Source organism: Saccoglossus kowalevskii, chromosome 5 (assembly GCF_978046115.1).
Source record: "Saccoglossus kowalevskii chromosome 5, keSacKowa6.1, whole genome shotgun sequence".
NCBI lineage: Eukaryota > Metazoa > Hemichordata > Enteropneusta > Harrimaniidae > Saccoglossus > Saccoglossus kowalevskii.
This window is the reverse complement of record NC_140645.1, coordinates 12,457,574-12,473,764: the sequence shown is the minus strand read 5'-3', so window position 1 is coordinate 12,473,764 and position 16,191 is coordinate 12,457,574. Positions and strand designations below refer to the sequence as shown.

General features: G+C 34.3%; 1 protein-coding gene across 1 annotated transcript; it reads right to left on the bottom strand.

Annotated features, from left to right (window-relative positions):
* Positions 1-1,287: 1,287 nt before the first annotated feature.
* Positions 1,288-7,382, bottom strand: LOC144350761 (neuronal acetylcholine receptor subunit alpha-9-II-like). The gene is made up of 6 exons (XM_078008840.2): positions 7,286-7,382; positions 5,742-5,884; positions 4,755-4,799; positions 3,960-4,069; positions 2,455-2,990; positions 1,288-2,021 (listed from the first exon to the last, which is right to left on the bottom strand). Exons 1-6 carry the CDS (start codon positions 7,338-7,340, stop codon positions 1,576-1,578), a joined length of 1,335 nt encoding a protein of 444 aa, XP_077864966.2. The 5' UTR covers positions 7,341-7,382; the 3' UTR covers positions 1,288-1,575.
* Between the last annotated feature and the right edge of the window lie 8,809 nt (positions 7,383-16,191).

Genomic DNA, 16,191 nt, shown 5'->3' with positions numbered 1-16,191 from the left:
TCAGTGGGAGAAACTAGTAACATAACATTTCTTTACAACGTGTATGCAGTCCGACAATACTATTTTCACATATCATTGACTGTGATTTTGCCCTCCCACTAATTAAGTTTAGGTAACTATTAACCCATCATAAAAAATACTTATTTTACTAACAACATCATGATTATACACACTATTGAGGTAAATTAACAAAAATAAGGAAATATAAAGTTTGTTTTATTTTTGCACGACTGATTTTATATATCCTCACATGCAGTTCTTTCTCAAGGCGTTACTATCTCACACAAATGAAACTGTGAGGGCGCTACCACTACAGTTTGCATTTCAGGCAATAATTAAAATCTCCGCAATGCAGAAAGGTGTTAAGTACCCATATCATGGATTATAATAGAAAGGGAAAATTGTGAAATGTATTTTTTTATTTGCCTTGTATTTTTTCCACTGATGACGTATGAGACAAACAAAATAATTTAAAAAAAAATCTGTGCACTTTCTAAAAACGTATCGCACTAACTATATCTGAACGTTGAGGGCAGTACATACAAATCGCAGAAATATTAACTTTTAACATTTTTATCAGATATTTTTTATTAAAATCATTCTTCAAAACTATAGTAAACAAGCTCATAACTCAAATCAATCAATTTAAGTATATAATATACACGAAGAATTCAAAATAGAATATAGAAAAAAATAGTAAAAGAGCATTAAAAAAAAATCAAATTGTTTCGCTTGCTTATGTTAACTGTTATGCTGTTTATGGAAATATGGTGAAATAGTGTTTCTCTATTTTCTTACCTTGAAGACATCTCTGCGCTATAAATACGAGAATCATAGCGAACAGTACATGGATGTATTTATTTATTTAATTTAACTTACTGAAATGATTTTTATAAAAAAGATATAGATGTATCAAGTGTCCCACATAAGGTCATATAGTTGTTATTCCTTTCAGTATACATTTGATAATGTTAAGTTATTATTATGTATAATGTGAAATTTATTTATGATATATAACCACGCATTCTAAGCTTAAAAGTGTTATTGACTTTGCCCAGGTGTTAATATAGAATGAACATTGTGCCATTGGCGAATTACGAATAGATGACGCAGCCATTTTCCTAGCTTGGACACTGGCTCGGTGCAGGCACATATCACCTATAATTGTCATCATATCTTGTTCACTACTTCGGAAGCTATTTTGAATGGATAATAAATAATCAATTCAATAAATATACTTCCGTAAACACCAAACGTATATTAAGACAGTGAAAACAAAAGAGTTCGTTATTATTTGTGTTCATCAGGATATTTTATTTGTTTATTTATGTCATTATAGATATCAAATCTCATGATATAATTGAAGTTACTACATCACATTCACAATATGCTTAGTTTATACTAATAACAAAACAATATACTCCACTACGACGGGACAGAAATGCCCAAGTGAAGGTGATCACATGAGCGCACGATTATTCTACTATAATTGACGAGATTACTAAATTAAAACAATGTATTGTTTTATAGCGTGATCGGTATTCCAAAATTGACTTTAAAGGCTTTTATAATTAATTAGTGGTAGACAACCTTATTATTTCTATTTCCCAGGTATATAAATATACCTCCAGTCAGAAAGGTAAACGCCACTATATAGCATAGGAGAAATAGTCGGTCAAAAACACTTGCCAACATCTGCCATTCCCGGATGTTATCATTGTTATATATGGTGTTATTAGAACACTCGCTGGTCTGAACTTTATCGATTTCTGCTGTATTTTCATCGTTTAATGCGTTGTTTAATTCTTTGCTTTTTATGTTTGCTATGTTGTCTGCCTTTTCCAAGAAAAATCTTGTTTTTCGTCGCATAAAAACTACAACCGCCAAGTACTTGAACACAATGGTTCTCAGTCGCCTAGGTACCGGTGCACAGTCGTGTGATTGGTAATGTAAATTGACTGTAAATCCCGTAAGAACTGAGGATAATGCGACAAGTCCAATCGTTGATATCACGTATTTTTCTGTGGGGAAAAATATATATGAGGAGTAAGAGTGGCCCTATAGATGGAACAACAATTACAGTATGGTTTGGTGTGGGAAACAATAGACATAATGACATTGAAGAAAACAGATCTCAAGGTTTCTCGCTGTCAACGAGATTTAGGCGGCCATTTGCGCGCGGGTTATCTTATGAAATGTTAACTTTGTCTCTTACATAATGTTACCCGGAACAAATTGGAAACTGTCTATACGATATTTTTGATTGACTGGCTGATCGATTGATTGATTGAATGATTGAAATGTCTTAATACTACGAGTGACATTTTGTGAAAAACACATGAGCTAAAACATTGAATTCTACTTCTCGATTCAAATAACACGTGTTATTAATTTGAAATCACATTAAGAATTCCATTCATTCGCTGTGTTCCATATATTGTAAGAGCAACTTACGTATGAAGGGCGTAGTCTCCGAGGTAGGTGGTAGATATTCACTTGCTACGGTCAGGAACACAATTAGTGACAGCATACTGGTGACAAATATGGTCATTCTTTCGCCACATTCTGTCGGCAAGTAAAATCCTACGAAAATCACGATAAACATCAGCATGACTGGCATGAGTAGCGTATATATGTAAAACAGAGACCTTCGTCGCATGACCAACGTGTACGTAATATCAGGGTAAGGTTCTGGGCAGCACGTATAGTACACCGCGTGCTTTATAATTGGCACTGTCAAGAGGTTCCATTCACCATTCGGTATGTAATTACTCAACGACCCGGATGTAGGGTCAATTTCTAGGTCTATTAATGAACCATCGTAACTCCATGATCCAAATTTTAAGTCGCACTCCTGCTGATCAAACGGAAAATATGTGGCGTCTATTGGACAGGATGCGTGGTAAACCATCGGCTGAGGTGCGGACACAGTTCCGTCCGATTGCACCTGTACATCTGTGGAGAAGTGTCGTTCGAATTCGCTGGCAACGCTACGAAAATAAAAAGATAAACGATTATTATTTTGTCTGGAGTATTGAAACATAAAACGCGAGTAACAGCTTTGCACGTCAAGCATATGTGATACAATATATCAGGGTGCCAAATAGACTGTCGACAGTCCTCGGGCCTAATGTAATTGTGTTTCCTAGACATTCGAACGACGTGAATGTTTGGTGGGAAATGCGAAACAATGTCCCTTGTCTGCAGTTTCTAGTTGATATGAATAATAGTTGATGCTGACGTCACGAAATAAATTATATTAACATAATGTATGCAAATGTATTCTAAATGACCCCCCGAATGCGTTGGTTGTCCACGTTATGAACACAATGATTACGACTCAGGAAGAAATTTCAACAAACTAAGCGAGAGTTATTGGAAAGGTCGCAGGCATTTTCATCTAAGGAAATGGCAACTGAAAGTGTGGGGGATCTTTGGTTTCAAAACGAGTTCTTTTGACGAGTTTTGTTTTTGTTAACACGGCACGCTGACGAACACATCACTCCCCTCTGTGTAGTTTGCGATAGTGTCTCGAAGAAATATCATGGTAGTCTAAACGTTCCAGTACTTTTATAATGCATTCGTCAAGATTTGTTTGTGTCATGATATCAAAAACTGCTGTAGAAAGTGTCGCGATCGCGTATAGTACAGTCAAGACAAACTTCGCGTAAGTCGTGGGTAATCCTAGTAGCCAGCGACCCCTGACCTTTTTCACGATTGACCACGATAAATGATGGACATCTACGCGACTATTCATTTGCATATGAAAGTACCCGGATCTGGTAAGAAATGTTACCAGTGAATTGCAGCACCGGACAGTCGGCACTCCATAATTTCCTGTCCCGGCGTTCGCAATTTATTCACGCCTATTACATTTATACACAATATTTTTTAATAATAACAGATTAGTATTAGGTACGACCGACTGTCGACAGTCTAGGTGTAAAACATATCAATACCTTTCGTATAAGGTTATATCCGGTTGCCATAATTTCGAAATGGGTATGTGAACACTGTCAAGTTCTCCATAGTCCGATGCATTCCAGCGCAATAATTCATCATTCCAACTCTGAAAATGAAATATCGCTCACATGTTCAATAATCTAAAACTCCAATTACCACAGTACTGGAAATGCTGCCACTAGTTATGTATGTGTTATACAAAACTCTGTTGCACTTTTATGTAAGGAATATGCTATCATTGCAATGGTATTAATATATTCATCCCATTATGCATTTACTATTATTTTCAGAGGAAACAATGACAACTTTAAGGACAAATAAATAGTATATATAAAAAATGATAATTTATTCAATATAATATCGTTACGTGAGTTCTGCTATTTTACTGTACTATCTTGATTTATGTTCATCACCGTAAAAGTCTTGTTATATTGAATAATTATTAATAATTATGATAAACTACTTTACTATTAATTTCTTTATACTATTCTGATAATATTGATACTATGACTTTGGTTAATATATATATATGCATATACATGAATCCTTTCTACATTGAGCTTTGACATTGAGGGCATAGATATTTATCAGAAAATAAATACACTAATAATATTCAAATTACAAAAGCATAATCGGTAAACATAATCGACATGAATAATATAACCCAGCGAATACATTTCAATACATTACAATTTCATTTCAAATGAAATCCCCAGTTACTAGATTATTACATAGTGTACGTGCCAGTATTTATAGTATCGTCGGACAAATTTACAAATAGAGAAACTTACCAGTTCAACCCATACCTTTACTGTTATCACCTGATTGCGTTCATCCTAAAACAATAGGCATATTAATGATATTTAATTTCAATATAATCCGAGGCATATACTAAAACAGTATAATGTATACATGATCGCGTTATACATCGTAACACGACAAATTCATCGCGTGTGCTCGGAGCGGTGCGTATCAAAAACATTGGTCAGGGACCAGCATCTAATATCGACGGAAAGTAAGCATTGTTGTTGAGGGGATTCGACAAGTTTTCTAGCATGTAAATATAACATAATATAAATGTATAATCTGTGATGTGAGTAATTGCAGATAAGTGATAATAAGAATGTGGAGTTGAGTGTGTGATGAATGTGGCGTGTGTCTTGTTATGCAAATATATGTGAGTTTTTAGTAAACATAGCAAGAGCGTACACATATAGACGTCGCAGTATGAGTATTGTATTCAGGCCTTCAAGCGGGTACAGATGATGTTAAAAGCTATGTTGAGTTGGTAAGGTGGTGACGGAATTTTCACCTACTCAATGTAGTTGGAGAGTGACAGAAAACATGAACAACACGAACATGAACAACACGAACATGAACAACACGAACATGAACAACTATCAATACTGTTAATTTGTCTTTTATTGACATTTTAGGACTGGAGGCCATATATAGACCAATTCTTCGTTGTTCGTGTATTTATATATCGATGCAAAGAAATTCATCATTTACGCAGTTAAAATGTAGGTGTGTGATTCACTAGTTATACTTGTGCACAAATTGTGTAAATTGTATATTGTTTTTTCGTTGACTATTGTGCTTTCTGTGTATTGAGTATTTGTTGAGAGCGAGAGAGCAACAAAAAGCGGTGTTTTATTCCCCCCGTCGTCGCTTCCACTGTTATCAAAGCAAAAATAATGTCACGCGACTCTCGTCCTCAACGAGATCTCGACGGCTGTTTGTGTACATGGTCCATTGTAGGAAAGATGTATACTTACAACATTAAGAATCTGGATCGGAATAAGTTGATGTGTTACAACCGTTGCCATAGAAGTGTTGAATACAGGTCGTGTGATTTTTGAATAGTTGTTTAATAGGTCATTTACAAGAATCGCCTGAATGTCCACATCTGAACTGGATGCTGCAAAATACAGAATGCGTAATAAATTATCAACTCTGCCAATCAGTATCATGTTTTTAAGTACGTGCGAAAGTAGTCCGGGCATTTACTGAGGTTCCTATCTACGTTGATTCAAATACTACTGCGATTTTGTAATAAGGTTCGTTTCTCGCTATGTCGTTTTATGTTTATATTCGACTTAATTTTTACTAATACTGTGAAATAAAATAAATAGCAAAAACACCCCAACAATAATCCAGCTCCATTTGCGGTTTGTAGTTTGTATAGAAAAATTACTTCGGCACTGCGAATCGGATTTTACTCGCGATTTTCCGATATGTGACTTGACAGAGCTCCCTTTACAGGATTAATTTTATAAATGTAATTTCCTTGTCGAATAAATGTAAGTAACAGCTTTCAGCAATTGTGAAAGCGTGGGCAGTTGTTCGCATTGAAAATGGAATTGGTACATTGTTTTGTACTAATGGTTCCATGATAATGATTATTCAACTCGTAATTTTGCAGTACATCATAGTATTTTCATTATTCAGTTGATCCATTCAAGTTTTCGTTTTTTTACTACCAGTGTGAGTATTATCACGATGTACCAACGGTTGAAAACACACACAAGTTCAGCGCATAGCACATGTACCAGTATGAATGTTGTAACATTCCCATTATACACACCCGAAAGAGATTTGCATGTTTAGCTATAATTACATTCAACAAATTTAAATACTCAGAAAATAAACTCCTTTTGACAGATATGGGAGTCGAAATGTGAATTTGACATAATGAAAGAAATATGTAGCTTTAACGCACAAGGCGATGCAATACAAGTATGACATACGGTTCGACGTCTTGCCTCTGGAAACAGACACGCTCACCACTCCTACAAAACACTATCTTTAACATGATTAAAAGGTGCCAATATTTCTGCACTTGTACCGAGGAAAACGCTATTACACACATATACAGAATAAATACGAGTTCTGGATAAAATTAGATTGCAGTGTACATGCTACATTGATAACATAACACCCGGGTTAAACACGTGGCCATATACGTCGCGGTATCCAAAATATAATTCACAAATATTGTGAATTGGAAGAATAATTATGGAATTTAAAAATATTATTATTGTACATTGCAATTAAATTCCCTCCTTGGAAGAATATTATTTTAATTTAGTGAGCGGATATTGTATGTTCCTGACAGCTACAATTATTGTTGGTAGATATTGAAACATATTTCAGAATACATTAACAAACAACAATAGCAGAATCCGTTATTTTCCGACGTGATCACCGCATTTCTTCGATCTTTGGATACAATTACACTCTTATTATATGAAGTCGTTTTTAAACCTAACATATATTATAAAATTCAAGCCAAATCACACAAAAAACAAAAAATACCTACCAATAAGCCCAGAATTTAAAAGTAAGACAACAACAATCACGTAGAGCGTAGCCATCAGTTGCGTTATTTCAACACGCGTCTGTTCAACACGGCGACATTGAGTGATTGGTTTCCAAAATAAATGACCATCACAACTTACGCATGCGTTATCACGACGTCACGCTTGGGAGATTATCGACAAAGCAACAAGCAGATTAACACAAATACGAATATTTTAATCATATGCTTATAGGTTTTAGTTGTTTGGTTCTCGCTAAGCGAAATAAATAAATTCTATCGTGTTTTACCAAGGGCGTGAGACAAAAGTGTTGGATCAGTGATAGATTCCGCTTTGAAAGGTTTAAAAAGTAATATTCGTATTAAATATGCACACAAATTAGATACAGTGCCATTATATCTATATTTAATTTTCTTACCGATTTGACACGTATTGGATGAATTGAGAAAGACGTAAGTTATCAATAGCGGCGTACCTGAGAGTTAACAGCGCCGTCATCGATGAATTGCGCGCGCTTCCACTTCACGATTGGGTGCGCGTTTGTGTTCCGCTATAAACGCGAAATTCCGCTAAACTATGAAATAGACGGGGTATGACACAGCGCATTCAATTTTCGGACACACCGCGTGCCAGACTTCTCGTTCGCGAACATTATTTGTTATACTCGCAGTTGACGGTCGAATGCCAAATAACCACATCATCATTATCTTAGTGTAAAATAGTACGTAATTTTTATGTGATGGTTTTGAAATTTCTTTATTAATACAGAAATAAATCAAATTTGTCATGTACATATTAAAAACTTTGCTTGATCGAGCATATTTTTTGAGTGACCGATGGACAGTGCCAATCATAAAGCACGCGGTGTATTACACATGCTGCCCAGAACTATACCCAGATATTACGTATACGTTGGTCATGCGACGAAGGTCTCTGTTTTACATATATACGCTACTCATGCCAGTCATGCTGATGTTTATCGTGATTTTCGTAGGATTTTACTTGCCGACAGAATGTGGCGAAAGAATGACCATATTTGTCACTAGTATGCTGTCACTAATTGCGTTCCTGACCGTAGCAAGTGAATATCTACCACCTACCTCGGAGACTACGCCCTTCATACGTAAGTTGCTCTTACAACATATGCAACACAGCGAATGAATGGAATTCTTAAGCTAATTGCAAATTAATAACATTTGTTATTTGAAACGAGAAGTAGAATTCAATTAAAGTACTCAACATGTGTTGTTTCACAAAATGTCACTCTTAGATTTAAAACATTGTATTCATTTAATTAATCAGCCAGTCAATCAAAAATATCGCATAGGTCACTCGACAGTTTGCAATTTATTTCTATTTACATTTGTTCCGAGTAACTTTATGTACTGCCTTTTGTTTCTTAATCAGTCAAAATCAGTAAGAGGGAAATACAAATTTAAGGATCAAAGTTAACGTTTCATAAGATAACTCGCGCTCAAATGGCCGCCTAAATCTCGTTGACAGCGAGAAACCATGAGAGTTATTCTTGTCCCTCGAGGAGTTAGTTATTCTTCAATGTCATTATGTCTACTGTTCAATGGATTACGGCAACCGAGGAGGGTCATGGCCATGCTTTTTGAAAAGTGTCAATTAGTTTGTATATTTTAATTTGCATTTTAAAATTATTTTGTTGATTTCACGATAAAAATCGAAATCAAACTTGAAAGCTCAAGTAAAAATTGCAAATCGAAATGTAATTTATACATTTGTAATCACACATCACTTTGAAAATTAATTTACAACTGAATACTTTAATTTTGAAACTGGATTTACGTTTTAAAATTATATTTGAAAATAAATTTACATTTTATATTTAACTTTTATTTTTGAAAATAGCTTTACATTTATTTACGCTTATTTACGCCTCGAAATAGAAGTCAAATTGGCCTATCTGAATTTAGACACTCAAATCCCGACATTTTCTTTTCTGAAACACGTAAAATACCGGCGCACCTCTTCAACACACTTTACAGCGTCATTTAAATGACAACTTGTCATTGACTCGCTCAGGTGTTAAGGTAAAGGGTTAAATATCAAGGAGCAAAGAGCGAACAAAATCAAAATCATTTTCAGAAGCAATCCATTAAAAAAAGTGAATTCTCAAATGGAAATCCATTTAAAAAATAGAAGTAAGTTATCAAATGTTAGATCATTTTTAAAAGTAAAAGTAAGTTTTGAAATATAAAATAGTACACAAAAGTAGAAGTTAGATTGAAAACGTAAATTAATGTTTAAAGTGATATAAGATTACAAATGTATAAATTGAATTACAATCTGTAATTTCCATCTTTACTTTACTTATGCTTTTAAGTTTGATATAAATTTTAATCGTGAAATCGACAATATAATTTTAAAGTAAAAATAAAAATGTTAATTATAAATGCGTAAAGTACGATCAGAAATACAAAAGAACGACACCTTTCACAAATCATGGCCGTAACCCCCATCGGTTGCCGTGGTGTTTACAATGGTGATCTAAATCACACCGAATTCGTAATGGCTTGATACACTTTCCTTCTTAATTAAATATTATCTGTGATTTTATATTATTCAGACATAACAATATTTTCCGTTTCTCACATCAAACCAAACTGTGATTGTTGTACCATCTATAGGGCCACTCTTACTCCTCATATATCTTTTTCCCCACAGAAAAATACGTGATATCAACGATTGGACTTGTCGCATTATCCTCAGTTCTTACGGGATTTACTGTCAATTTACATTACCAATCACACGACTGTGCACCGGTACCTAGGCGACTGAGAACCATTGTCTTCAAGTACTTGGCGGTTGTAGTTTTTATGCGACGAAAAACAAGATTTTTCTTGGAAAAGTCAGACAACATAGCAAACATTAATAGCAAAGAATTAAACAACGCATTAAACGATGAAAATACAGCAGACATCGATAAAGTTCAGACCAGCGAGTGTTCTAATAACATCATATATAACAATGATAACATCCGGGAATGGCAGATGTTGGCAAGTGTTTTTGACCGCCTATTTCTTCTATGCTATATAGTGGCGTTTACCTTTCTGACTGGAGGTATATTTATATACCTGGGAAATAGAAATAATAGGGTTGTCTACCACTAATATGTTATTATCTATTTTTAAAGTCAATTTTGGAATGCAGATCACGCTACAAAACAATAAATTGTTTTAATTTAGCAATCCCATCAATAGTAAAATAATCGTATGCTCATGTGATCATCCTCACTTGGGCATTTGTGTTCCGTCGTAGTGGAGTATATTCATAAATAAAATTTAAAGTTAATTTGGCATATTATGAATGTGATGTAGTAAATTCAATTATATCATGAGATTTGATATCTATAATGACATAAATGAACAAATAAAATATCTTGATGAACACAAATAATAACGAACTCTTTTGTTTTCACTGTCTTAATATACGTTTGGTTTTTAGTTAAGTATATTTATTGAGTTGATTTGTTATCATCCATTCAATATAGCTTCCGAAGTAGTGTACAAGATATGATGACATTAAGAGGTATTATTATACATCTGTCATCGTAACGTAAAGTTACAGCGTGCCGCAATTTTGTGGTATTTTTCGGGATATTTTCATCGTACCATATAAGGAAATGTGAATTCTACGTATGGAATGATTACGTGCTTAAGCGTCCTCTAATAATAAAAACAAACATGACTACCACCAGAGTTTTACCGGAGACATACAAAGAAGTTCGCTGATTCTAAATATTTGGATTTCAGCATTCCCACGATTTATCCTTGTACGGAAAAGATGTATAATAATAAGGTTATTACGATATACCTCAAAGTATGCACCCAGACAGTGCGCCGTCGCCGCTGTACTGTCTTCGTGCATGGTTTGAGGTATCCTCGTAATAACCTCATAATATGTGCCTACATTGATCCAGCGTCCACGCAAGGAAGGTGACTGGGTCATCTATCGTAATACGGCAATGTCACAATATTTATTCTATATTAATACCTACACAAAGTCAACAATACCAACACTTGTAAGCTGAGAATTTTTACACTATCCACAATTATAACTTAACATGTTTGTATTATAACATGTATACTTAAAGGAATAATAAATATATGACCTAGTTGGTTTATTCATATTATAATATGTTTGGGTTTAGAACACTTGATTCATCTATATTTTTTATACAAATGATTTTAGTAAGTTAAATTAAATAAATACACCCATGTACTGTCCGCCACGATTCTAGTATTTATAGCGTAGGGATGACTTCAAGTTAAAAAGATAGAGAAACACTATTTTACCATATATGTATAAACAGCATAAAAGTCAACACAGGCAAGCGAGGCAGTTCATATTTTGATATGACAAAAATTCGACTTTTTGAAAAAAAGTAATACTCATAATAATCCTTATGCTCGTTTACTATTTATTTTCTACATTCTATTTTGACTTCTTCGTGCATATTGTATATTCAAATTGATTGATTTGAGTTGTGAGTTTGTTCACTATAATTTTGAAGAATGCGATTTGTATGTACTGCCCTCAACATTCAAATATATGATACGTTTTTAGAAAGTGAACAGAGTAAAGTTTGGATTTTCTTTTTAATTTGTTTTGTCACATACGTGTCTACATCACTAGAAAAAAATACAATGCAAATAAAAAAATACATTTCACAATTTTCTTTCTCTCTTTTACAATCCATGATAATGGTACTTCATAAGAATTAACACCTTTCTGAATTGCGGAGATTTCAATTATTGCCTGAAATGGAAAATCCAGTGGTCCCTTTTTATAAGTGTAGCGCCCTCATAGTTTCCTTTGTGTGAGAAAGTAACAACTTGGGGGAAAAAAACTGCATGCGCGGACATAGAAAATCAGTTGTGTAAAGCTGAAACACACTTTATATTCACTCTTTCTTGCCAATTTAACCCATAAGTGTGTTTAATCATGATGTTGTCAGTATACGAGGCGCGGAATGTAAATTTATTATTTTGTGTATACTAGAATAAAACGGACTAGTAATTCAAAATTACGTACGTATTGGAGGCCGTGGCGTGTGTGTTTTAAAATGATGTATGCATTTTAAAAACGCCGTGATTGTGTTTTTAATGGTATGTGTGTGTTTTAAAAATGACGTGTGTGTTTTAAAAATGACGCGTGTGTATTAAAAATTATGTGTGTTTAAAAACGACGTGTGTGTATTAAAAATGAAGTGTATATTAAAATGACGTGTGTGTTTAAAAATGACATGTGTATTTAAAAATAATGTGTGTTTTTAAAATGACGTGTGTTTAAAAACGACGTGTGTGTTTTAAATCATGTGTATATTAAAATGACATGTGTGTTTTTAAAAATGAAGTGTGTGAGGTCGCATGTAAATTTCGTATGTGTAAAAAAAACGCGTGCATTAACCTATTCACGCATGTGGAGGCGCGTTGTCTCAAGTGGTAGCCATTTTTGTTTGTAGATTTTTATAACATCAATGAGGTACGTAGAAAGAAACGTGTCCAGCGCGAGCGTTTTATTCATTCGGACTTATAAATTTACCGACACTCTCAGAGGCCTGTCGATTTATTACGGATAGACCAGTATTCGGTCCCATGGGCCTAGACGTCCACGTATTGTCTTCTGCAACCAACCACACGAATAAATCGTAAGGCCTCTGACGATGTTGATAAATTTATAGGGCCGCATGAATAAAACGTTCGTGATGGACACGTTCCGTTGTACGTACCTTATTGACGTTATAGAAATACGTGTGTGAGGTACACACATCATTTTCAAAAACACACACGTCAGTTTTAAACACACATTATTTTAAAATACACACGTCGTTTTCAAACACACACGTCATTTTTTAAAATACACATGTCATTTTAATATACACATATTTTTTAAAACACACGTCATTTTAAAACACACACGTCATTTTAATATACATATAATTTTTAAAACACACCCGTTATTTGAATATACACATAATTTTTGAAATACACACGCCATTTTAAAACACACACGTCGCTTTCAAACACACGTCAATTAAAATACACATTATTTTTAATACACACACGTAATTTTTTAAACATACATAAGTTTTAAAACACACTTCATTTTAATACACACGCCATTTAATATACACATTTTTAATGCATATACATTTAATGAACACATACACACATCAGTCATTTTAAAACACACCATTAAAACGCACAGTCACGCCGTTTTTAAAATGCACACATCATTTTAAAACACACACGCCACGGCCTCTAATACGTACGTAATTTGGAATTATTAGTACGTTTTATTCTAGTATACACAAACTAATAAATTTACATTCCGCGCCTCATATCAGTATTATTTTATGTTGGGTTAATAGCTGTCTAAACTTAATTAGTGAGTGAGGGAGGGATCACACAGACAATGAAACGTGAAAATAGTACTACATTTACCATTTGTGAACAGTATTGTCGGACTGCACACACGTTGTGAAATGTTGTTATGATACTAGTTTTTCCTAATGAAAGTAGTATGTTTGTGTTTGAAAGAATCAAATCACGTTGTCTGTCACCATGTCATTACTATTACTTCTGAATGATAGATTTTATTATCTTGAATGAATATATGAATAACACCGCCAAAAGACTGAGATGATTATTTATATTTTGCACAGTGCAATTGTACATATTTAAGATATGTAAGATTTACTAATTTACATACGAAATATGTGTTATAGTAAAAAATGGACGCTCAGACGAAAAAAGTGCACGTGACCATGAGTGGTATAAATATGTCCAAGTACAACGCATCAAAACGTTAATTGTTGTTGCATGAAAGTTTATAATGAATTAGATACCTCTCTAATCAAGTTTAATATTATGTTAAACCGAACTTCCAATCGCCATCACCCAAGGGCGTATATTGTAGAGATGGTTGTTATGGTTGTTTTTTATCTGCGATCGCTTGTTTCATCGCTGCTGGTGTACAACATTGACTAACTACATAAGCGAATCCAATTGTGTCAGCATCCTTTATTTCATGTTTTGTCATATTACCTCAAACCCTGCAAATGGAAGTGTGCATGAAATCATGGGAGGGAACTGTGTGCATTGTGATAACTGTCATAAAGGTGATTGACAGGTCATACTTGTTTTCAAGTCAGGAAGGACAGTGGGTTCTACCAGCTGTGCTTGTAATTTACATAAAAAAAGGTGTTTACAACTTTGGAAGGAAAATTTGAATTTACCAGGTGTGCTATTATTTGAATAACAAAGAATGTTTATGATCTACTGAGTTGCCTACGTGACACAGCTGCTAGCAAGATAACATTCTGATTGGCTTATGTGGAAACCCAGGTGGTGACACTGAATCATGCCTATAAATTGGACAGACTAAAGACAGTTTGGGTCGATCATTTCAACTTGGTGTCCGTCACTTCAAATTGCTTTCCTGTGTGTTCTGCTATGATACGATATTACAGGCTACAACCATCAATCTGTGAGACTTGTATGAACTTCTCTGCTATCTCCTGCTTTCAGCGATGCCCTCCAGAATACCAGCGTTTCTCTGCAAGCAAGACTCCTGTATTTCTCCGTTGTTGTGTTGCAGAAGCCATTAACTGTCGTCCAATAATACATCCTGGAACTGTGAGTTGTCACCAATGCACACTTCCCTAAGCAATCCCCTGAGTTTATTCATTGTATTTTCTGTGCTTTATTTCTTGTAATTAAAGCCAGGAGCTTTAACTCGATATTTTGGTGTATGTGTATTTCATTTCCAGTACTATTGTTTTGTCTACCCCATACTAGCAGTGAAATAACCCCCTGTCCAGTGTGAGTCCTGTGGATGGCCCTCTCAATTGCGATAAGCAGGTCTTGCACTCTGACAAATTGTATCGCCTGTATTATCCAATTGTACCACTTGTATTATCCAAGTGTACCACTTGTATTATCCAATTGTACCACTTGTATTATCCAATTGTACCACTTGTATTATCCAATTGTACCACTTGTATTATCCAATTGTACCACTTGTATTATCCAATTGTAACACTTGTGTTATCCAATTGTACCACTTGTATTATCCAATTGTACCACTTGTATTATCCAATTGTAACACTTGTGTTATCCAATTGTACCACTTGTGTTATCCAATTGTACCACTTGTGTTATCCAATTGTACCACTTGTGTTATCCAATTGTAACACTTGTGTTATCCAATTGTAACACTTGTGTTATCCATTTGTAACACTTGTGTTATCCATTTGTAACACTTGTGTTATCCATTTGTAACACTTGTGTTATCCATTTGTAACACTTGTGTTATCCATTTGTAACACTTGTGTTATCCCTTTGTAACACTTGTGTTATCCATTTGTAACACTTGTGTTATCCAATTGTAATGTGTTTGATTGCGTGAAAACTAAATCGAAAATGACTTAACAAACCCTTTTCGTGATATATCATATATGGGACAGACGCATAATCAGTGGTATGTGAGTATACAAGCTCACTGGTTTTCACTTATACTATTTGTAACACAACTTGTGTTGTTTCCATCATATTTTTGTCAATCCCATCGCCATATATATGAACTTCAGATCACTACGATGCTATAAACCTTTTACAAATAAAAAAAACAATTAAGCCCAAACATATTTTGATTTCTTGTCACCCTTTTACGTCATTTACGTCATCACTGAAATGTGCAATTGGTACGATTTAAACTATATCACTACGAGATAAGCTATTCTCGCTGTGTTGTAATGACTGACACTTGAATTCCTTTAATGAGCTTGTCAATCACCTGTCTGTCAGAGTGCATGTTGATTATACACGCTCTAAGATAAACTTCACCGTTGATAAGATTCGCAGAAAGGTTGAAACCC

Bases quoted from the DNA above. Each gene is read 5' to 3' on its own strand.
- LOC144350761 (XM_078008840.2), bottom strand. From the start codon at position 7,340: ATGGCTACGCTCTACGTGATTGTTGTTGTCTTACTTTTAAATTCTGGG. The intron at 5,885-7,285 runs GTAGGTATTTTT...TGTATTTTGCAG, and splicing joins TTTAAATTCTGGGCTTATTG to CATCCAGTTCAGATGTGGAC. The intron at 2,991-3,959 runs GTATTGATATGT...TTATTTTCGTAG, and splicing joins GATATAACCTTATACGAAAG to CGTTGCCAGCGAATTCGAAC.